The sequence below is a fragment of the Panthera uncia genome, chromosome B1 (assembly GCF_023721935.1).
Source record: "Panthera uncia isolate 11264 chromosome B1, Puncia_PCG_1.0, whole genome shotgun sequence".
Lineage (NCBI taxonomy): Eukaryota > Metazoa > Chordata > Mammalia > Carnivora > Felidae > Panthera > Panthera uncia.
Window position 1 is genome coordinate 151,530,933 of NC_064811.1, and position 25,407 is coordinate 151,556,339.

General features: G+C 34.7%; 1 protein-coding gene across 7 annotated transcripts in view; it reads right to left on the minus strand.

Moving 5' to 3' along the window:
* Positions 1-25,407, minus strand: part of HMBOX1 (homeobox containing 1) — a 204,606-nt gene that overhangs the window by 84,271 nt on the left and 94,928 nt on the right. For all 7 annotated transcript variants that reach the window (XM_049632366.1, XM_049632365.1, XM_049632362.1 and 4 more), the window contains exon 4: positions 21,230-21,315. In XM_049632366.1, coding sequence (XP_049488323.1) covers positions 21,230-21,315 — 86 coding nt within the window. The remainder of the gene's footprint in view (positions 1-21,229; positions 21,316-25,407) is intronic.

The window sequence follows — 25,407 nt, forward strand, 5'->3', positions numbered from 1 at the left end:
AACAAAATTGACAAACCTCTAGCCAGGCTTCTCAAAAAGAAAAGGGAGATGACCCAAATAGATAAAATCATGAATGAAAATGGAATGATTACAACCAATCCCTCAGAGATACAAACAATTATCAGGGAATACTATGAAAAATTATATGCCAGCAAATTGGACAACCTGGAAGAAATGGACAAATTTCTAAACACCCACACTCTTCCAAAACTCAATCAGGAGGAAATAGAAAGCTTGAACAGACCCATAACCAGCGAAGAAATTGAATCGGTTATCAAAAATCTCCCAACAAATAAGAGTCCAGGACCAGATGGCTTCCCAGGGGAGTTCTACCAGACATTTAAAGCAGAGATAATACCTATCCTTCTCAAGCTATTCCAAGAAATAGAAAGGGAAGGAAAACTTCCAGACTCATTCTATGAAGCCAGTATTACTTTGATTCCTAAACCAGACAGAGACCCAGTAAAAAAAGAGAACTACAGGCCAATATCCCTGATGAATATGGATGCAAAAATTCTTAATAAGATACTAGCAAATCGAATTCAACAGCATATAAAAAGAATTATTCACCATGATCAAGTGGGATTCATTCCTGGGATGCAGGGCTGGTTCAACATTCGCAAATCGATCAACGTGATACATCACATTAACAAAAAAAAAGAGAAGAACCATATGATCCTGTCAATCGATGCAGAAAAGGCCTTTGACAAAATCCAGCACCCTTTCTTAATAAAAACCCTTGAGAAAGTCGGGATAGAAGGAACATACTTAAAGATCATAAAAGCCATTTATGAAAAGCCCACAGCTAACATCATCCTCAACGGGGAAAAACTGAGAGCTTTTTCCCTGAGATCAGGAACACGACAGGGATGCCCACTGTCACCGCTGTTGTTTAACATAGTGCTGGAAGTTCTAGCATCAGCAATCAGACAACAAAAGGAAATCAAAGGCATCAAAATTGGCAAAGACGAAGTCAAGCTTTCGCTTTTTGCAGATGACATGATATTATACATGGAAAATCCGATAGACTCCACCAAAAGTCTGCTAGAACTGATACATGAATTCAGCAAAGTTGCAGGATACAAAATCAATGTGCAGAAATCAGTTGCATTCTTATACACTAACAATGAAGCAACAGAAAGACAAATGAAGAAACTGATCCCATTCACAATTGCACCAAGAAGCATAAAATACCTAGGAATAAATCTAACCAAAGATGTAAAAGATCTGTATGCTGAAAACTATAGAAAGCTTATGCAGGTAATTGAAGAAGATATAAAGAAATGGAAAGACATTCCCTGCTCATGGATTGGAAGAATAAATATTGTCAAAATGTCAATACTACCCAAAGCTATCTACACATTCAATGCAATCCCAATCAAAATTGCACCAGCATTCTTCTCGAAACTAGAACAAGCAATCCTAAAATTCATATGGAACCACAAAAGGCCCCGAATAGCCAAAGTAATTTTGAAGAAGAAGACCAAAGCAGGAGGCATCACAATCCCAGACTTTAGCCTCTACTACAAAGCTGTCATCATCAAGTCAGCATGGTATTGGCATAAAAACAGACACATAGACCAATGGAATAGAATAGAAACCCCAGAACTAGACCCACAAACGTATGGCCAACTCATCTTTGACAAAGCAGGAAAGAACATCCAATGGAAAAAAGACAGTCTCTTTAACAAATGGTGCTGGGAGAACTGGACAGCAACATGCAGAAGGTTGAAACTAGACCACTTTCTCACACCATTCACAAAAATAAACTCAAAATGGATAAAGGACCTGAATGTGAGACAGGAAACCATCAAAACCTTAGAGGAGAAAGCAGGAAAAGACCTCTCTGACCTCAGCCGTAGCAATCTCTTACTCGGCACATCCCCAAAGGCAAGGGAATTAAAAGCAAAAGTGAATTACTGGGACCTTATGAAGATAAAAAGCTTCTGCACAGCAAAGGAAACAACCAACAAAACTAAAAGGCAACCAACGGAATGGGAAAAGATATTTGCAAATGACACATCGGACAAAGGGCTAGTATCCAAAATCTATAAAGAGCTCACCAAAATCCACACCCGAAAAACAAATAACCCAGTGAAGAAATGGGCAGAAAACATGAATAGACACTTCTCTAAAGAAGACATCCGGATGGCCAACAGGCACATGAAAAGATGTTCAACGTCGCTCCTTATCAGGGAAATACAAATCAAAACCACACTCAGATACCACCTCACGCCAGTCAGAGTGGCCAAAATGAAGAAATCAGGAGACTATAGATGCTGGAGAGGATGTGGAGAAACAGGAACCCTCTTGCACTGTTGGTGGGAATGCAAATTGGTGCAGCCACTCTGGAAAGCAGTGTGGAGGTTCCTCAGAAAATTAAAAATAGACCTACCCTATGACCCAGCAATAGCACTGCTAGGAATTTATCCAAGGGATACAGGAGTACTGATGCATAGGGGCACCTGTACCCCAATGTTTATAGCGGCACTCTCAACAATAGCCAAATTATGGAAAGAGCCTAAATGTCCATCAACTGATGAATGGATAAAGAAATTGTGGTTTATATACACAATGGAATACTACGTGGCAATGAGAAAAAATGAAATATGGCCTTTTGTAGCAACATGGATGGAACTGGAGAGTGTGATGCTAAGTGAAATAAGCCATACAGAGAAAGACAGATACCATATGGTTTCACTCTTATGTGGATCCTGAGAAACATAACAGAAACCCATGGGGGAGGGGAAGGGAAAAAAAAAAAAAAAAGAGGTTAGAGTGGGAGAGAGCCAAAGCATAAGAGACTGTTAAAAACTGAGAACAAATTGAGGGTTGATGGGGGGTGGGAGGGAGGGCAGGGTGGGTGATGGGTATTGAGGAGGGCACCTTTTGGGATGAGCACTGGGTGTTGTATGGAAACCAATTTGACAGTAAATTTCATATATTAAAAAATAAAAAATAAAAAAAAAAAAAATAAAGTAAAAAAAAATAAAATAAAATAAAATAAAATTCCAGCTGCTTTTTTTTTTTTTTTTTTTTTTGCAGAAGTTAATAAAGTGATCCTCAAATTCCTATAGAAATGTAAGGGACCCAGAACAGACAAAACAATCTTTAAAAAAAAAAGAAGAAGAACAACAAAGTTGGAGGATTCACACTTCCCAATTTCAAAATTTACTGTCAAATTGTATCAAGATTATGTGGTACTGGCATTTAGATAGACATATAGATCAATGGAATAGAACCAAGAGTCAAGAAATAAGTCCAGTCATTCATTTACAGTCAACTGATTTTTGAGAAAGTTGACAAGACAATTCAATAAGCAAAGAATAGTCTTTCCAGCAAATGGTGCTGGAACTAGATATCCACCTGCAAAAAAATGATATTGGACTCCTATCTTATATCATATACAAAAATTACCTCAAAATGGATCAGGGACCTAAATGTAAGAGCTGAAATTATGAAACTCTCAGAAGAAAAGAGATATAAATCTGTGTGACTTTGAATTGGACAATGGTTTCTTAGCTATGACACCAAAAGCAACAACAACAAAAATGATGTCATCAAATTTAAAATACTGTGTGCTTCAAAGGTTACCACCAAGAATGTGAAAATATATGGAAACTCTATATCTGACAAGGCACTTTTATCTAGAATACATAAAGAACTCTTACAATTCAATACTAAAAAATAAAACTCATTTAAAAAAATAGATGAACAATTTCACTAGATGTTCCTCCAAAAATACATACAAATGGTCAAAAAGCACATGAAAATATGGTCAACATCATTGGTCATTAAGGAGATATAAATCAAAACTATGAGATACCACTTTACAACCACTAGGATGGTTATAGTTAAACAGATGAATAATAACAAGTGTTGGTGATAATGTGAAGCAATTGGATCCCTCATACATTTGTGGGTTTGCAAAATGCAAAACAGTTTGACAATTCTTCAAAATGTTAAACACTGAATTATCATATAACCCACAATTCCAGTCCTAGGTATATTCCAAGAGAATCTGTCTACACAAAAACTTCACAGTTCAAAGCACTGTGCACAATAGCCCCAAAGTGGAAACAATCCAAATGTCCATCAACTGATGAGTAAATAAAGTGTAGTATATTTATGCAGTGGAAAATCATTTATCTATTAAAAGAAGTACTGATACGTGCCACAACATAGGTAAACCTTGAAAACATTATGCTAAGTAAAGGGAAGGTAGACATGAAAATTCACAGAGTAAATGAGCCTATTTTATGAAACAGCCAGAAATTTGTCTTTAGAGGTAAATCTATAGACAGAAAATAAGTTAGTGATTGCCAGGATCTGAGGGAATGAAGAACTGGGGAATGAATGCTTATAGGTATGGAGTTTCTATGTTGAACTTTATCTATAAAGGAATATTTCCATTATTCTTGTTGCAACATCCCTCTGGAACTGTTATTCTTAAACCAAAAATAATGGATCAATCATTCATAACTAAGATACCTTCAGGAAAACTTATTTCCTTCTCCAGGATGGAGGCATGTCAGTTCCCATCATTTTCTCTTGTTTGATTCAGAATTTTTATTTGATTCAGTCTGTGTTTTAAAGTCCATCGAAGACAGAATTTTTCTTTTCTGTTTATTTTTATTGTTTCTGCTTGGTTATGATAAACAGAAGTGAAGAAAAAATGTATTCCTTTTTTTTTTTTTCCAGAGAGAGAGAGACAGAGAGAGAGCGAGCGAGCATGTGCCTGTGTGTGCAAGGAGAGGAGGGGCAGAGGAAGAAGGAGAGAGAGACTCTCAAGCAGGCTGCACACGCAGTGTGGAGCTAGATCTTACAACCATGAGATCATGACCTAAGCTGAATTCAGACATTTAACTGAATGAGCCACCCAGGTGCACCTTATACTGCTACTTTAAACCAGCACTTTCCCTTAATCTTCTAATGTTTGCTGGTCTAATGGGGGGGGGGGGGGGGGGGGGACAAAAAAACACTGTTAACTTGCAGTTGATTGTTCTTATTTAATTTTCCAAGAGGCTGCAAATCTTTTTTATCTTTACTGGCCATTTATATTAAATCTTTTGTAAATTACATACTGATAGCCTTTGTAAATTTTTATATTGAATTATTTATTGCTTTCATAACATCAATTGTTCTTTTGATATATCATTGATATAAATCCTTTGCTCTCTATATTGCAAATATCTTTCAGTGTGAATCTTGTTACAGTGTCTTTTATTGGACATATCTTAAAAATTTTACGTAGTTAAATCCACCTAACTTTCTTTTGGATTTTATTTATTATGTAGGAAAAGCTTTCTTACCTTAAAATTAAAAAAATATTCAATATTTTCTTCTAATAGTAATATAACAGTAACTTTCATCCAGTATTAAAAAGTATATATATCTAGTTCTCTATTCCATATGGAAACTGATGTTTGTTTCTGGTGTGATGTCAGCACCTATTTTGATTTTTTTCACTTTCAAAAAAACAACCAATGGAAAAACACCATTCCTTACAGATTTGAAATACTTCTTTTAAGCTAAATTTCCTCATATACAAGATCTATTAATGAATTCTGTTCTGTACCATCTGACAATATGATCTTATTTATTTACTCTAACCATACAGTATACTTTAATATCTAATAGGGCAAATTTGTTCAAACTCTCCTCTGTTTTTCTTAAAGAATGTTTTAGCTATGCTTATGCATTTTTCCTTAGTGATGAATTTTAGAATTATATCAAAAACAAAATTCTATTGATACTCTGGTATCAAAAAGCACATAGAACAAGCTGGCAATACCTGAGGTGAATCTAGCCAGTGCACATTATTATTGAGCCTGTAACATGGTATATGTTTTAAAAATTGATGCTTAACAATAAACAGTCACCTCCCTCCCACACCTTACAACACATTCCCTTCCTCATCCTACTGTAGACATATAGTGCTGCCTTATTCTTTTATAAACAAACAGTGCTCCATATTATGATACACCATAACTTGCCTAACTATTCTCCTAGTCCTGGACACTTAGATAATGTTATTTGCAACCTTTTGCTAAAATATAATATGCTGCAATAAATATTCCTGCATATTCATCATTCTAGACATATGCAACTATTTCTATTGGATAAACTGCTAGAAGATAAATTACATGGTCAAAGGGAGTGTACATAAATATTAAAAAAAGTTACACATACAAAAGAATATGTGTAGTTAAAAATTTTTTTAATGTTTGTTTATTTTGAAACAGAGAGAAAGAAAACAGGGGAGGGGCAGAGAGGGAGGGAAAGAGAGAATCCCAAGCAGACTCCAGCTGCCAGCACTGAGCCTGACACAGGGTTCAATCCCACAAATTGTGACATCATGACCTGAGCCAATATCAATAGTCCAATGCTTAAATGACTGAACCACCCAAGCACCCCAAAGAATATGTGTATTTAAAAGATGATCATTATGATCAAGATTAACCTTATTTAAATATTTATCTAAATTTTATTTATTTATTAAACAAGTATTTAGTTAGTATCTGCATGTGGGATAAAGGCAAAAGGGTAGTTTAAGCAGCTACTAAATTGCTAAATGTTAACAGTTGACTGAAAATTGCAGTAGTTACAAGATGGGATACTATGCATTTTTTCAACAGTGATATACCAAAAATCACATTTTACATCTTAAATATATATAATTTTATTTGTAAAAAAAATTTTAAATTAAAACAAAACAAAACAGAAAAAGACAACCCTATAAAAATTGGTGACAGATTTAAACAGTCAATTCATAGAGTGTAAATGGTCAATATATATGAAGTGATGCTTTATCTACATATTAATCAGGAAAATCATTTAAAACTGCAGTACTGAAATCTGCTAAGAGAGTAAATCTTAAAAGTCCTCATCACAAGACAAAAAACAAATTTTGTAACTATGCATGGTGATGGATGTTAATAGACTTATTGTGATTATTTCACAATGTATATAAATTTTGAATCATTATATTGCACACATAAGACTAATATGTTATTTGTCAATTATACCTTAAAAAATAAAAAGATAAAACTGCAGTGAAATACCATTTCAAACTTATTGTGTTAGTAAAACAACGTACAAATTGTTGGCAAAAATGGACAGCAATGGTTAAAGTATAGACAGCTACAACTGATTTGGAGGTCAAGCCAAGCAGGATGTTCATCAATATTTTACCACATTTCATCAAATCTATGACAACACCGATTATAAGATGATCATTATTGTATGTACTAATAAAAGAACAAAACTGCCAAAACAAAAACAAAAACAAAACAACCAAACCCAGTGATAATACTCTTTATGTATTGATACAGGATAATTTCCAAGTTAGAAAAGTTCAGTGCAGAATAGTGTAAATAGCATATTACCTGTCTGGCAAAAAACGAGAAAGGACTATAGACATACTATTTGTTTTTAAATGCATAAAGTATCCCTCCAGAAACTGGTAATGTCCGTATATCCTCTGGGAAGGGGATTAAGGCTGAGAGACAGAGATAGAAGACAGATTTAGCACCCTTATGTAATCTGAAGTTTGAACCACATGAATATATTTTTTAATACAAAAAGTAAATTTATATTTTATAATTTAATTATTTTATTTTTAGTTTATTAGGCTTTTATTCAGTAATAAGAATACATACAAAATTTTAAAATTCTACTTTGGGGAACTCTTTTCAAAGGATATTTTTGAAGCTTTTTATTTTCCCTTCTATCTTTTAAAACTGACTTATTACAATATAATTCACATACCATACAATTCACCCATTTAAAGTGTACAATTCAATGGTTTTTAGTACAGAGTTGTGCAACCATCACCACAATTGATTTTCCCTCCTTTTGAATAATAAAATGAGATATCAGACAGAATCCTGGCAACGTCTGCAAGTAGAAAAATTATGGAGCAGAGAAAAGGAAGATCTCCTACAAAGGGAGCTGGATATTTTCCTTCCCACCTAACATTTTTAAGGGAATTTTGTGTAATTTTGTGTAAGACTAGTAAGGGTGAAGAAAGTTTCCCATGCTAATATCAAAATGAAATTTACACAGTATTTTTTTAGATGGAAAACGAAAGAGTATTTTAATACCTTTTTGCAATGACTTTTGGTATTTTCTGATATTACACTAAAACTTGACAAGTGATGTATTTTTAAAGGTTAGCTGCGATGTTGAATCTGAAATCACTAAGCTTTTTCACACTTTAAAAAAAATTTTTTTTAATGTTTTTTTCTGAGACAGAGAGAGACAGGGGGGGGGGGGGGGGGGGGGGTGGGGAGAGAGAGAGAGAGAGGGAGACACAGTATCTGAAGTAGGCTCCAGGCTCTGAGCTGTCAGCACTGAGCCCGATGCGGGGTTCGAACTCAAAAACCATGAGATCATGACCTGAGCTGAAATCAGTCGCTCAACCGACTGAGCCACCCAGGCGCCCCTTTCACACTCTTACATTGAAATCCACCAAACTATCATGAACTTTTCAAAATTTTGTTAGTTTTAGGTGTACAATATAATGATATATTTATTATGAAATGATTACCACAATAAGTTTAGTTAAAATCCATCACAATAGTTAAAATTCTTCTGTGTGTATAAGAACTTTTAAGATTTACTCTCAGTATCTTTCAAATGTGTAATGAAGCATTGTTAACTATAGCTAACTATAGTGTCCAATAAAGCATTGTTAACTATTATGCCCATTATATCCCTAGAACTTATTTATCTTATAACTGGGAAGTTTGTACCTTTTGACCACCTTCACCCATTTTGTCCAGCCCCCTACTCATCACCTCTAGCAAACACCAATCTGTTCTCTGTATCTATGACTTTGTTTTTTAAAGATTCTACATATAAATGATATCATACAATATCTTTCTCTGTCTTATTTAACATAACATCCTCAATGTCTATCCATATTGTTGCAAATGGCAGGATCTCCTTCTTTTTTATGGGTAAATAATATTCCCCTGGGTAGGTTATTTTCATGTCTTGGCTTATAAATATGCTGCAATGAACAGGGGGGTGCTATATATTTTTAAAAATTCATTATTAAGTGGTCAGAGGTTAGAAACATTATGGTTAACATATTTAGTCTTAGGAAGCTTAGTTTCAGAAAAGTCAATTTGTAGAGGGATGAAGGACTATAATGGTTAATAATTATAATAATAAAAAAACACTTCTGTGGCATCACTGTGTGCCAGAAACTTTACATAAACCAATTCATTTAATTTCAAAAACGCTGTTAGGTGGGTATTACTATTATTCTCATTTTCCAAAAGAGGAAACTGAAGATTAAGATGTTCAGTAACCTGCCCAAAGTTATATAACTAGTGAGTGACAGAAGTCATATTTTGAACCTTCAAAGTCATGCTGTAGACCACTGCACTATACTGCATCTATATACTGAAATGCTATGTCATGAACACTGGCTTTGCAGCAAGACAAACAGTAATTAGCTGTGTGACTATAGGCAAATGATTGACTCCCCTTTATGCTCAGTTCTCTCGTCTGTAACTGAAGAAGTTAACACTTGCCTCTCAAATACATAAAACAGTTAGCACAGCATCTAGCACCTTGGTAAGTGTTAAAATAAATTACAGCTAAAAATAAAAACCCTCCAAAAAGAGAGGTTTAGCTAACCAGGTGCACAGAAGTAAAATGCAGAGCCAAGGGTCATCTACAAACCACTCAAGAGGGCTATATGCTCTCCTGGTAGGTTACTTAGCACAATGATAAAGCTGAGTTAAAGACAAAAAAAGCATGGGCAATAATGGTTTAAGAGATACTGTTTCTTACTACATACTATTATATGTGATAATTATTTTAACACTTAGCACTCAAACATTTCAAAGACATTCTTTATGTCCTAGAAAAATCAAGACAACTGATAATATGTCTTCCAAAAAATATTTAGCAATGAAAGGGCCTGTGTGCAATGCTCAATCTTTTTAACAAAGGAAAAAAAAATGCACTTAAAAAAATTTTTTTTAATGTTTACTTATTTTTGAGAGAGAGACAGAGAACAAGTGGGGGGAGGGGCAGAGACAGAAAGGGAGACACAGAATCTGAAGCAGGCTCCAGGTGAGCTGTCAGCACAGAGCCCGATGAGGGGCTCGAACTCAGAAACAGTGAGATCATGACCTGAGCCAAAGTCAAACGCTTAACCGACTGAGCCACTCAGGTGCCCCAAAAAATGTACTTTTATGAAAACAGCATATTCTAGGTCTTAAATAAACATCATACTAAGAATGTTTCTAAAAACTCTTTCCTATGTTTCTCATCAAGAACAATGACAATAAGCCTGGGGCAATGTATATTGGATTCATACATTAAATCAATGTGTTCAAAACCAAGAAGTTGTCCACAGATCTGCTTGAGAAGAGATTTAGAGATAAGTCACTTAGTATTTTTAAAACTACTACAGGAAGCAAAATCTCATAGCTTAAGTGAGTGAAAACTATGTTCTATACTCAGGCATAGGAGGGCACAGGGTTATGGCTCTATCTAAAGCAAATTCAATTTGGTTTGTGGTTTGTAACCTGGCAATTTTAGGCAACTGGCAAGAGAAAAGTATTTCTGCCAAGGACAGAATCATGTAGAAGAGTGCTGGCAACCTTTGAGGTATTAAGGACCTAATAATCTCCACTATTTCTATATTCTATCTGCTGCCTTCAGTACAGGGCACAAGCCCTTAACTAAGATCCTTTAGTTAAATAACAGCCAAGTGTAAGACAATCATCATCATCATCATCATCATCATCATCATCAAGAACAGTATTTAAAGAGGAAGTACTACCAATTCTATACCAATTCTTCTAGAAACACAAGGGACTGAAACACTTTCCAACATGTCTTATGAGGCCACATTACCTTAACAAAACTAGACAAGGACATTACATGGAACAAGCAAAACAAACCCTGAATAATATTCCTAATGAACACAGATACTACAATTTTACAATACTAGAGTATCAGCAAATTGAACTAAACCATACACAAAAGGTAATACATGATGATTCAATGGAATTTTTCCCAGAGTGCAAGGCTGGTTTAACATCTGAAAATCTATCAGTGTAATTCACCATATTAACAAGACTAAAATAAGAAAAATCATATGGTAATCTCAATAGATGCAGAAAAGCATTTGATAAAGTACAAACATCCATTCATGATAAAAATTCTCAGAAACCAGAAATAGAAGGAAACTTCGCTTGAAGAGCATCTTGATAAAGGACATCTATGAAAAACTTAGAGCTAAGATCACATTTAATGGTGAAAAAGTGAATGCCTGCTCCCTAAGTTTGGAGAAAACGCAAAGATGTCTGTTCTCATTACCATGTTCAACATTTAAATGGTGGTCCTAGTCAGTGTGATTAAGGTAAGAAAAGGAAATAAAAGGCATACACATTGAAAAGGAAGAAGTAGAATTATCCTTATTCACAAATAATATGATTGTCCATGTAGAAAATCCCAAGAAATTTTTTTAAAGTTACTAGAACAAATAAACGAATTTAGCCAAGTTACAAAATAGAAGATCAATATAACCAAATCAATTATTCTATGACATAAGAAATAAACAACTGGAAATCGACATTAAGGATAATATCAATAGTATCAAAAATGTAAAATATTTAGAGACAAATTCAAGAAAAAATGTTCTGGACCTATACACTGAAAACTAACATTCTTGAGAGAAAATAAAGAAGACCTAAACAAATCGAGATATACCATGTTCATGGACAAAAACACTCAGTATCATTAAGATGTCAATTCCAAATGCTAGACTGACCTATACATTTAACACAATACCAATCCCAATCTCACTACAAATATTTTTTTTGTCAAAATTAACAAGTTGATTGGGGCACCTGGATAGCTTGGTTGAGTTTCTGCCTTTGGCTCAGGTCATGATCTCATGGTTCATGAGTTTGAGCCCCGCATCAGGCTCTATGCTGACAGCTCAGAGCCTGGAATCTGCTCTGGATTCTGTGTCTCCCTCTCTCTCTCTGCCCCTCCCCCACTCGTATTCTGTCTCTCTCTCTTTCAAAATTAAACATTAAAAAAAATAAAAGAAATTAACAAGTTGATTTTAAAACATACATGGAAATTCAAAAGAGCTAGAATAACAACAGTGATCTTGAAAAAGAAGAACAGGGGCGCCTGGGTGACTCAGTCGGTTAAGCGGCCGACTTCGGCTCAGGTCACGATCTCGCGGTCCGCGAGTTCGAGCCCCGAGTCGGGCTCTGGGCTGATGGCTCAGAGCCTGGATCCTGCTTCCGATTCTGTGTTTCCCTCTCTCTCTGCCCCTCCCCTGTTCATGCTGTGTCTCTCTCTGTTTCAAAAATAAATAAACGTTAAAAAAATTTTTTTTAAATAAGAAAAAGAAAAACAAAGTTGGGAGGAATTATGCTTTCTGCCTTCAAGACTACTACAATAATTTACAATTTTGTATTGGTATAAGAATAAACATAAAGACCAATGGGACACAACAGACAGCACAAAAATAGACCCACACATACAAATTCAATTGATTTTTAACAAAGGTGCCAATGTAACTGAATTAGAGAAAGACTAGTCTCATGACCACTGCTGACCATTTTCAACAAATGGTGCTCCAACAATTGGACATCCATACGGAAAAAAAATAGGTCTTAACCCTTACCTTACACATACACAAAAAATTAACTTGAAATGTTCACAGACCTAAATGTACAAGCTGAAACTATCAAACTTTCAGAAGAAAACATAAGAAAATCTTTGAGACTTAATTTAGGCATATTTTCTTAGGACACAAAAAATATGAACCATAAAGGAAAAAAAAACACAACTTCAGCAAAATTAAAAACATTTCATCTTTGTTTGTTTTTTTTTTAAACATTTCATCTTTGAAAGAGAACATTAAGAAAATGAAAATACAAGCCTCAGACTAGGATATCTGTGTATCCACATATTCAAGGACTTGAACCCAGAATATACATAGAACTCTTCTAATCAATAATAAGTGAAACAACCTGATTAAAAAACAATGAGTGAAAGATGTGACAGACATTTCACCTAAGATGATACATGAATAGCAAATGAGCATCTGAAAAGATGCTCAACATAATTAGTCATTAGAAAAATGCAAAATAAAACTAGAGTGAGATGCTATTACATATGCACTAGAATGGCTAAACTTAAAGAGAAACACAAATACCAAATACCAAGAGCTGAAGAGAATGCAAAGCAACTGGAAGTCTCATATGCTGCTAGTAGGAGTGCAAAATGGTCTAATAATTTTGGAAAACAGTTTGACAGTTTCTTAAAAAGTTAAACATATACTTGCCACTAATCCCACAATCCCACTCCTAGGTATGAGAAAACAAATGTCCATGTAAAACCTTGCAAACGAATGTTCACAGCAGCTTAATTCATAATAGCCCAAACCTAAACATAGCTCAAATGCCCATCAATTAATCTGGATAAGTGAATTTTGTTATATCCATTCAATTGACTAATATTCATCATTTAAAACTTACAAACTACGGATACATGTAACAACTTTAATGAATCTCAAAAGTATCATGCTAAGTGAAAGAAGTCACAAAAAGAAAGAAGTCAGACATTAAAAAAAGGTATATATTGTAAGATTCTAGTCACATGATATTCTAGAAAATACAAAACTATCCTGACAGAACATAGATCTGTGACTGGCAGGGACTTGCAGTGGGGTGAGGTATGTGACTGCAAAGAGGCAAGAGAGAACTTAATGAAATACTGACAATGTTTTATCTCTTGCTTTTAGTTATACCACTGTATAAATCTGGTACAATTCAGAGAACTCTACTCTTACACAAATTTTATCTGACTATAAAGTGATTAAAAATAAAGAAAAAACCCACATTTCCCCTGCATACCTCAAGTTTATTTTGTGAGGATCACATGACATAGTTAAATTTAGCTGAAGTTGACCCATGTTGATATTAAAGGCTTTCTTAAAGGCCAAAAGAATTTGGCCTCACAGATGTCTCAGCTGTCACTGCCCCCAAACTGGTTAGTTTGGTTAGTTCAAGCTTCAGTTCCTTACCTAACTAAAGTTAGTAACTACACACTACTAAATCTAGTATATCTTTCTGACAACAAATTATTTGTAGCAATTGATGTCAAATCCTTTAACATCTATCGCTAAGTAAACTTCAAGAGTTAACAGGATAATTCCTTAATGCACAAAAGACCATATCTATGTTTACAAAAAATGTTATTTATCCCTCAGAGCTTTCTCCTGCAGGAAGTTATTTATAATATTGCCTGATGATTCACATGGACTTCAGCTGAAATTTAGACTTTGTTACTTCATCAGACACTTTCTTACTAGGGTATTCTTTGACTTTCTTCTGACTTTCTTACTAAGGTTTTCTTGTCATTTATCCCTGTCGCTTTTTTTTTTTTTTAAATACAAGGAAAATTAACTTGGGTTAAGTAAGAAATAATTTATAAAACTGCCTAAGTAATATTTATACCTCAAGTACACACTTTCCTCCACAATCTTAGGAAACAAGAATTAGGGAGAAACAAAAATGAAAATTACTGATTGGGGGGAAAAGCCATTTGTGTCTAACCTTTTAGTCACTTTTGTCAAAGCTTATGGTAGAATAAAAAATTTTTAAATATAATTTCCACTTTAAATACATGTGGAAGAAAAATCTTCTTACTTGCAAACCAACCTTCATAACTTTGACACTAAAAATGTACAGTCCTATACCCTGCATTTGAGATGATGAAAGCCCTGGTAGGACAACAAATTTCAAGAACTGTAGAAAACTGATGTTCGAACAACAAAAGTATCCTCTGAAATTATTTCATCCCAACTTTTCATTTAGCTATCACCAAAGTGGGAAAATGTGAGTATTCAGATATAGAAGCTGGATTTTTTTTTTCATGGAAAAAAATGTGTTGTGTTTGTAATAAAATAGCCAACAAATTGCAGAAGATAGAAGAAAATGAGATAAAAACTTAAGAATTTTTTGAACCACAGGACAACATCTGTTCTTATTCTCTAGAGTCTACAAAACCAGAGAAAATTTTAAATTCACTCTACAAAAATATTTATATTGTTGGTAACTGAAATCCATTCAAAGATCTGAAAATACGTTTTTCTCCTAATAAACAGAACCTCTAATCTTCAATTTGGAGACAGAAGTTACATCTCAAATACAGAAATCTGCCCTTTTTGTAGACAGATAATTGCCTTCAAATTGGAGATCTACCTAAAACTAGTGAAACTCATTAGATAGGAATTGATAAAATCTTGTTAAATAAGCAGACAATTAATTATATTTGGTTATATGACAAGAGGACAATTCTTTAGTCTGTGATAAATGCCCTATCAACATTGCTTTTCTAATGTAGACATAAATTCTACTTGTTTATAGTAACTTTACTCATAACTGCCAGAACTTGGGAGGCAACCAAGATGTCCTTCAGTAGGTGAATGGAAAAATAAACTGTTATTTTGAGACAATGGGATATTATTTAGCACCAGAAAGAAATGAGCTAGTAAGCCATGAAAAGACCTTAAGTAATCTTAAAAGCATATTGCTAAGAGGAAGATGCCAATGTGAAAAGGCTACAAACTATATGGTAAAAGCAAAACCATGGAGAAGTCAGTGGTTGCCAAGGGTCAGTGAGGAAGAAGGAAGGGATGAATAGGCGGAACACAGGATTTTTAGGCAGTGAAATCGTAGTATCATATTATGATACAACAACCATGGATACTTGTCATGACACATTTTTCAAAACCCCACAGAATGTACAAAACCATTTATATGTAATGTGAAGTATGGACTTTGACAATGATGATGTCAATGTAGGTTCACACATTATAACACATGTAGCACTTCAGTGCCAGATGCTGAGGACGCGCCAGATGTAGGGAGGCTGTGCATGTGTAGGGGGCGTGGAGCAAAAGGAAATTCTACTTTCTACTCACTTTTGCAGTGAACCTAAAACTGCTCTAAAAAATGAAGTCTATTTTTTAAAAAGGTGTATGTACACTTTAGTTGGTTTTTAGTAGCTGGTATGAAGTTCTCTGATTAGGGAGAGGATCAATATATACCCACTTTGTAAAGAAACTATTATATAAATTGAATATGCAATGTTCTCATACTTCATTTTAAAGATACATTTGAAAAAGAGAAATGATCTCAGTACAGTTGGAACATTTCTAAAACCAGTTCAGAGATTCTCTTTACACAAATTCTTACATGTTGGGAATCGGAGTCACTAATATATGAGTAAGATCCACACTTGTTAAATGTACTTAGTTTAAAAACAGCCTAGAATCAGCTAACTAGAAAACATACTTGGAAATATTGGGTCAAAGCCCCTCATCTTAAAATAAGTAAAACAGAGGCTCAGAGAAGCTATATGATTCTCCCCAGGACTATTTAAGATAGAAGGACTAGAACTTTGGTATTCTAAAGTTTCAAGTTTGTCTTTTCATTATACTACTACCATTAAAGAAAACAAAATTATGATTTCTTAAAAGACACAGATGTAACTTTTTTTTCTTTTTCCACTTTAAGAGGATAAGAATCCAATTAGTGTATTTCTTTGGCTGATAAGCACTCACTCTAGCTGCCCACTTACTCATTTATTCTGCCTGCTTGATTTTTCCCAGAGGTCATATAAAAAGAAAATCATGTTTTAAGAATGCTAAAAGCCAAAGACAATGTTTCACCACGAAAGTGAATATAAAACCCACGTGTGGGTTATTATTCAAGCAAGGGCTACGCTCCCCATCCCACCACTGATAGTCGGAATTTAGAATCTTGCTCGACGTCTTACAGAGGTAAAAATCCACCCTTAGTGGGAGCAGCTGTGACTCTGTGAAAGAAGCTACAAATAACATGCTGGGAAATTCAGCAGGCACTGTTATTATATCCTGTTTATACTGTCATTTTTCCTATCAGTAGGATATTATTTATACAGACCCCACCCATGAACTTCTTGTTTATCTTATTATAGAAATCCTCCAAATCTATAAAAAGAAGCCTCTGTATTAGTTTCTGGAACAAGCACATGTGTTATAATTTTGCACCTCACTACACTTTTTTTATTTAGCAATCTCTTTTGTTAGGCCCTACTCATTCTCATTTTTATCTCAAGGTTTATTTATTTCATTATTTCACATATTAGAGTTGAACTTAACTTTTTAAAGACTCCATAACAGGACATAGATTCTGGGGCTCCACACCTTAAACTTTATTTTGGGAAGATTTCATCAGGTAGAGATATTCTTGTAAGATACACTTCACTAATTTGTTTAAAGACAAAAAGTGGCTATACGCTGAGATCAGGTACCCCTAGTGAGTGAGTCCTAGAGGTCTGGAAGCTTATGTAGGCTTCTCTATGCCAGGTATGCCAATTATGATGGACAAGCTTTCTATGGATTCTCACTAACTCACTATTTTCTAGTTGGATCTCTTTTCTAGAATGAAAAGCCCTGCCCCTGAGGCTAGTTTGATGGGCCAGGTGAAAATGCAACACAGTAATACATGAGAAATAAATGAATTCACTAAGTTGACCAATGGGACAATGAAACAATCTTGTTATAAATCACCCTCACTCCCCTGCCTTATGTAAATAACTGAATTAAAGCAGATAAAAGAAAGATGCAAATTCCTTAAGGGCAGAAATTCACACAGCATTTGGTGAACAAATAATTATTTTTGGAGAGGGAACGTCACTGGACAAAGTTAATATTGGATAAACTTTCATATGTTCAGCTTGTGTCAGCTTCACTAAAACTCCTTTTACTCTACAAGACAGCACTACAAGGCAGCTAGGTAAACATGAAATCTTCAGAAAGTATGTATAATGCTAGACTCTCTGGGAATGTGCAAGAAAGATCACTGGTTTTTGTTTTTTTGCTTTTTTTAAAAAAAAAATGTTTATTTATTTTTGGCAGAGAGGGAGCAAGCATGAGCAGGAGAGGGGCAGAGAGAAAGGGAGACAGAGGATCCGAAGCGGACTCTGCACTGACAGCAGCAAGCCCCATGCAGAGCTTGAACCCATGAACCATGAGATCGTGACCTAAGCCGAAGTCAGATGTTCAACTGACTGAGCCACCCAGGTGCCCTGAAAGATCACTGCTTTTAAAGAACTTTACTCTAAAATGCATAACTGAAATGAGGCATAGTACCTAAGAGTGGTGAACTTAGTGTAACTGATTTCATAAAGAGAGAATTCTAAGAGCACCTGGGTGGCTCAGTTGATTGAGCATCTGACTCTTGATTTCAACTCAGGTCATGATCTCAGTTCATTGGATTGAGCCCCACATAAGGCTCCGAGCTGAGAGTGAGGAGCCTGCTTACAATTCTTTTCCTTTGCCCCACCCCACCTCAAAATAAGTAAACATTAAAAAAAAAAAAAAAAAAGAGAGATCTACGTGTGCTAAAGTGATCAAAGAAGCCAGAATGAGGATAATAATTGAGGTAAAAAAATTTTTTTTAATTTTATTTATTTTGAGAGAGAGAGAGTGGACAGAGCGAGAGGGAGAAAGAGAGATTCCCAAGCAGGCTCTGCACCATCAGCACAGAACCTGATGTGGAGCTTGAACTCACCAACTGTGAGATCATGACTTGAGCTGAAATCAAGAGCCAGATGCTTAACCAACTGAGCCACCCAGGCACCTCAAGGTAATCTTGATAAACAGAACTTTATAAGGCTGAAGTGTGAAGGGGAAAAGCATACTAGGCACAAACAATGATTTGTAAGCATCGAAATGAGAATTCTGAAAATGGTGAGTATCTAAATTTAGTTAGGGAGAATACTGAAGAGAAGATGGCAATAAAAAGAAGGCTGGATTCAGACTATAAGGAGTTTCATTTTTCAGACAATGGAGAACCATTAAAGATATGTGATCAAGGGAAAATGTGCCCAAGCTTTTGGAATAGGAATGAAGAGGAGGAAGAATAAGTTGGATTGAGGTTGAAATGGGGGAAGAAGTTTTTAACAGTACCAAATCCTATGATTATAGAAGCAAAATAAAGGTCACGTGATATAACAAATAATAAATGTGTAAAAATATTTTCAGAACCACAAGATGGCATTATGAGGACTCTTACTGAGTGGCACAATGTTAAAAATATGCCAGTCCACTGAAATTTAATGTCAGAAAAGCTTACCAATCTCCTAGAATTGTACTTCTCAAACCCAAATTATCTGGGGATCTGGTTAAAATGAAAATTCTGATTCAGCAGGTTTAGGGTGGTACTCCGTATCTTTACATTTCTAACAAGCTCCAAATCATGCTGTTCCACGGACTACACTTTGAGTAGCAAGACGCTAAAACATCTTTCAGCTTCCCTTTCCAAAAAGGCAATACTACTGTGTTTAATCCACTATGCTGTAGCTATTCCCTTTAGATAGTCCTAAGAAATTCCTTTTAAAGGTATTTTCTTATAATGTGAATCAATGTCACATGGGTTTCAAAAGCTACTATTTTATTTACTTTCGTTTTTTTAAGTTTATTTCTTTATTTTGAGAGAGAGAGAGAGAGCATAAGTGGGGGAGTGGCAGAGAGGGAATCCTAAGCAGGCTCTGCATTGTCAGCATAGAGCCAGATGTGGGTATTGAACTCACAAACTGTGAAATCATGACCTGAGCCAAAGTTGGACAGTTTACTGACTGAGCCACCCAGGCACCCCAAAAGCTACTATTTAAAAGTCTAAGATGACTCAAGATTCGGGGGATTCAAGATCCTCAAAAACACTTCCACCTGGAAAAATAACCAACTCTATAATACCGTTCTATAACACTACAGTTTTATTCTTTTTTGTAGCTGACAAACTAGAAGATACTATTGTTTCTAATCTTAGAGATAAAGTAAAAGCCCTGAAAAGACAATACTCTGTCATTTCACAGTGCACATCAGTGGGTTTTGGTAAAACCCACTTAACTTGCCCTTACAATGCCCTTAGCATATTCCTTAATCCTTGAAGATAAAGGTAAAAATGTATTTTACATATTCTATTGAAAGGTATAAAAATTAAATGTGTACACATCCTTCTATTAAGAAAGATTTCTACATGGAAGGATATGCCTTTAATTAGAATCTTTTACCATGAATATAGGCATCATTTGTAAAAGTATGTTAGTAGTGTTATATATCACATACACATATGTATTAGAATTGGTTGATTCTTGGGATGAAATTTAAGACTTCTGAAATCTCAAGTTTCATTTTTTACCATACTGATGGTCAATAACAACTTTTTTACATAAATTAGCTTCAATAAATACCGATGTCTAGAGAACAGAAATGATATCTTAAAATTGGAAGGTACTATGTGATTAGATCCAACTATTTCATCATATAGGTAAGAATCTGAGATGCAGAGGCTAAAAAGCCCAAAGTCACGTAGGTGCTAACGGCATGTCAAACAAGGAGGGGAGGAGGAAAAAACTAATTTTTAAATCCATTAATGTACAACATACAACAACGTACCAAATACAAAATGCAGTTAAAAGAGTTTCCAGTTCTTCTAACGACTAAGATATAGCTGAGTTTATATTAGGTCTTATAAATAAATCACTGATATCCAAGAAAGAAAGAATACATACCAACAAACACGACATGCTACCCCCATATTTAAGAACTCCATAAAAAACGCAATCTGAATAGAGAATGACACATATACACCACATACTTGAGATGGGGCTGCGGTGGGGTGGGTAATGGGATGGTATATAAAGAACAAAGAGAAGACAATGATAACTCTTATCTTCTCAGTAACAGTTCGAAGAGAGCTTCACATATGAAAAGGGCTTAAAAAAAAACTTCCTTTACTCTCATGGATAATTTTTTAATTGGTAAAATTGAGAATCAGGAGGACTGCAAGCTTTTAAAAACATGAAATGTAGATAGCAGTTGGATGTGCATGTGTCATAAGCTCTGTCAGTTACAAGAAAACCAGAGACCCTTTTTTAGTCATAAAATGGGGAATTTTGTGGTTATCACAAATGCTATAAAATTTACTAGCACCAGTTTAAAAAAAAATCACTGGAGAAGTTTCATGATATCAGAGACAATGGGTTTTAAATCATAGGCATACATTATTATGCCTAAGTTGACAGGTCTGTGCTGCAATGCAGAAATGCAAGCAATATTCCAACATCTGCACCAGAAGGCAGAGACTAGACATGATTCCAGAATAAAGGGCTCTTTAGCTCTTACCTGTTACCTGTGCAACAACTGCTTGGGAAATCCTCCGATTGGCAAGAAAGGCTTTGATTTCCTCTTTTATCACACTGCTGTCCCTCCTAACAAAAACAGAAGACAAGACCAACAATGTATGTTGAAGGTAGAAATCCTCATCTTTGCTAAGAAAGGTGAAGCAGAGAGGTGGGGAGCACATAGAAAGAAAGAACACAAAAATAAAGGTAAACAGACCAAGCTTGTGTGAAAATATGAAATTAAAACAAACCAAGAAACACCAAATATTCAAGTCCTAAAACATCACACCATCAGACAGACGCTTTAGTGAATGCCACAGTAGATATAAGTCTCATACCAGACGATGGTTAATCGCATGCTGTGTATAATTCACATTAGGAACAAGGCTGCCATATGGTATATACTAAGTTTCATTACTGAGGAATGAATATACCTTACACAGACAGAAATCCTAGAAAAATAAAAAGCAATAACAACAACAAAAATCAGTTGTGAGTAGACTGTGGGCTCGCATGTTAACTATGAAACTGCATAAATAATGTTCATTTTAAAACCTTTGTTAAAGGAACAGAAATCATCATCATTCTTACAACTGCTAAAAACATTAGCCATTTGAAAATTTTAATTTGCCTTCTTTTTCCTGTATAAACCAAAAAAAAAAAAATTAAGTGGGATGAAATGAATATAGAATTTTAATATAAAAAGGCAACATTAATTTCCTATTATATGTAATATAGAGTACTTAAAACTATATTGTGTCCTTGAGATTACATACATATTATAGATCTAATTTTTCCTCCACTAAGACAACAACAAATTCTCACAAGACGAGACATTTACTAGAACAACAATGAAAGGCAAGACTTCTATTTCTCCACCACAACAAATACACTTTAAGTAAAACTTATACCCTTAAAACCAACCAATTTCTCTTTGAATACTTTATGTTCAAAAGGATTACATAAATAAAGTATTGATTTTTGATCAAGCTCAAAAAAAACACAGAATAGTGGTAATTTATAATCTCATACAGGGTCAGCAAACTATGGCTAAATCTGGCCTCCCAACTGTTTTTATACAACCTGTAAGAGCTAAGTAAGAATGTTTTTCACACTTGCAGTCATTATGTGATGACAGAGAACACTAACTCTAAACATGAATTAAGCAAAGTATTATCTCCTCACCAAAAATTCCATCCTTCTATTGGTAGGCCTATGTTTTAAAAACTATATTCAATATTGTATTTTGTCAATAAAAATCTGTGACTTTTTTTTCCCTCTTAGATGTTAAGTATTAAGTATGTGTATTATATCCTCTATTTTGCCTCTTGGCCACAAAGTGTAAGATGTTTACCATCTACTCTTTCCGACCCCTGATCTGAGAAAAAAGTATCATGAAATCTTTACAAATCATTTTGTAAATGAACCACAAACTTCCAAACTACTTATAGGAGCCCAAGTCTTTCTAAAGATTATTTGGAGTAACAAAAGAAAAGATCCTACCCAAAAATAATCAGTTGTGATTTAACTTAGAACAGGTATGTTAGCCCTTTCGTGAGGAGGGGCTATACATTGTGTGAGTGGATACCAATGTTCCCTTTCAGGAATTCTTTCTGGAAAAGAGCAGAGAAGTAATAGTAGTGACAAGCTTTCAATCTGAAGCTCTACTGTATATTCCTGACCTACTGGTTAGAAATGCTAGTCAAAAAAATTCCTAAAGAAAGAAAACAGCTGCCTAATCCAATACTTAAAATTTCTCATACTCCTCTAGATTCTGATCTAGATACTGGCTAGATTCCCTCCAAAATGCTTGTTCATATTGGAAGTTATTTCTTTGAAAAACATGCACTCTCATTTGATTTAAAACTGTGTATCTGAAATAAAAAGGCACAATACATTTAAATACATTTTAAAGTCAAATAAAATAAACTGCTCTGTATAATACAGGTAGTATAGACCAAATGGCTCTCAAAATCCACCAATAAATACCTGCGCAAGGGATAATTTCAGCAGTATGAATTTGCCTTACGTAAATAAAACAACCAAATCATTTGGTCTCTGATACAGCTTCAAAATTAATCTGAAAAAATTTAAATAAAGCACTGCATTGCAATGTATAGACTATCCTTCTAGGAAAATGAAAAGTGAGTTTAACAGAATATTTATTAAGGTTAAATAAAAAACGTGCTTTCTGGGAAAAATGATTAAATGGTATTTTCTTGACTACGGATTTAAATTGGAATTTAAATCAATTTATTTTAAATCAAATTCACCTAGAGTAGACACTAAATCATAAAGAGGAGATAACATTCAATTATTCCAATAGGAAATATCCAATTTGTGAATTATTCACAGCCTTGCAGTATGACATTATCAAGGGCTGCAGAAAGACAAAAAGAACTTCAAAAAGTCTGCAAAACAGCAGCAATTCATTTACCCTCCCATAGACTATATTTTTAGATACTTGGCAAGTTCCTAAGTACCGAGTTAAAATAAGTTAAAAAAATAATAGTAACAAAACCTCTTTAGTCAACTGCTTTACCAGAGAGAAGCTTTTTCAAACTGAAGAAAAACTTAAGACTTAAAAGATAAGGATATGCTTGGGCAAGTCATTTAATAAAGCTGGACCCTGGTTTCATCATCTGGTAAAATGAGAACATTAATACCACCATCACAAGGCTTTTAAAATTTTTCTCCAAGCATGGAAATTAAATTTAAATAAAATTTAGTATTAAATGTATGTATATGTGTGTATATGTGCATAATATAAAAAAAAATTCTTCAATGAAAATTTTTTTGAAACTGTAAAACCATTAAACAATGACTATTATTTTATAAAACTCTAGAAAGAATCCCAGAAGAAGAAACAAAGGATCTGCTATAATTACCTACATCTGAAGTAAACATCTATATCAGGTGCTTTAAGGCACCATGGAAAGATTTAGACACAAGTAGTGATGTGTTTAGTTGGTTTCATCAGGTATAGGTATCCCCTGCTTTCTGAAGGTTCGCAGTATGCCACTCTGCTTTTATAAAAGAGCTACATTAGTTTGGTAAAAGCCAAAATCTCCTTCGGATTTCGGTTAGTGAAAACAGGTACGAATGTAGGTCTTTCCTAAAAGTGAAGTGGTATAACTCAAGCTTTCAGATGGTGGGCTGGGGGTGAGGGGAGACCTGTATTTTCAAAATAGTAATAGCATTTAGGGGCGCCTGGGTGGCGCAGTCGGTTAAGCGTCCGACTTCAGCCAGGTCACGATCTCGCGGTCTGTGAGTTCGAGCCCCGCGTCAGGCTCTGGGTTGATGGCTCGGAGCCTGGAGCCTGTTTCTGATTCTGTGTCTCCCTCTCTCTCTGCCCCTCCCCCGTTCATGCTCTGTCTCTCTCTGTCCCAAAAATAAATAAAAAAAAAAAAACGTTGAAAAAAAAAAATTTTTTTTTAAATAGCATTCAACTTTCACTGTGTCCAGTTCTCTTGTGTATTTCAAAGACCTCCATTCTACAGGGTTAACTATGTTCTTTAAACTTTCACATATTCCCCCTCATTCAGTCTTCTTTAACAACAAGGCTCTCCTACTGTCCACATCAAAACTCTGAAATCACCAGTTTCCTGATGCGAAAACTCTTTTGTTTACTCCAAATCTAACTTCCTTATATTCTCCTACTGCTTACCTTCTGTCTTCATTTGAAATTTTTCATCCTCTTTAAAAAGAATGGATCCCTTTTTCTTCACTTTTTTTTTTTTTAGGAAAACCAATTTTTTCAAGTTTTTATTTTAATCACCAAGTGCTTATCATGATTCACTTCTCTTAAAAATCTCACATTCCTCATGATTTGTACTCCTCAAGTCTTACGAAATTAAAGTAAAACACAAGTTGATCTTCTTTGATTCCATGGCTTACTTCCAAGATAATCTACCACTCTATTTGCATCGAACCACTTAAAATCGATGTCATCTCCTCCTACTACCTTTTCCAAATCACAGCCATGCTGAATTCATCTATCTGGGTGATTTCCACATGAGGATAAAATTCTTCCTTTCCACCCTCCATTGTCATTATTTTTATAACTTGCTAAACTTTCCATTGTTACCCACAGACCTTTCTTAATATCCAAATGAATTAATCAGGAATGCCTCTTTGTAGAATCACCCTTTCTTTAAGACACAATTTAACAGTCATCTA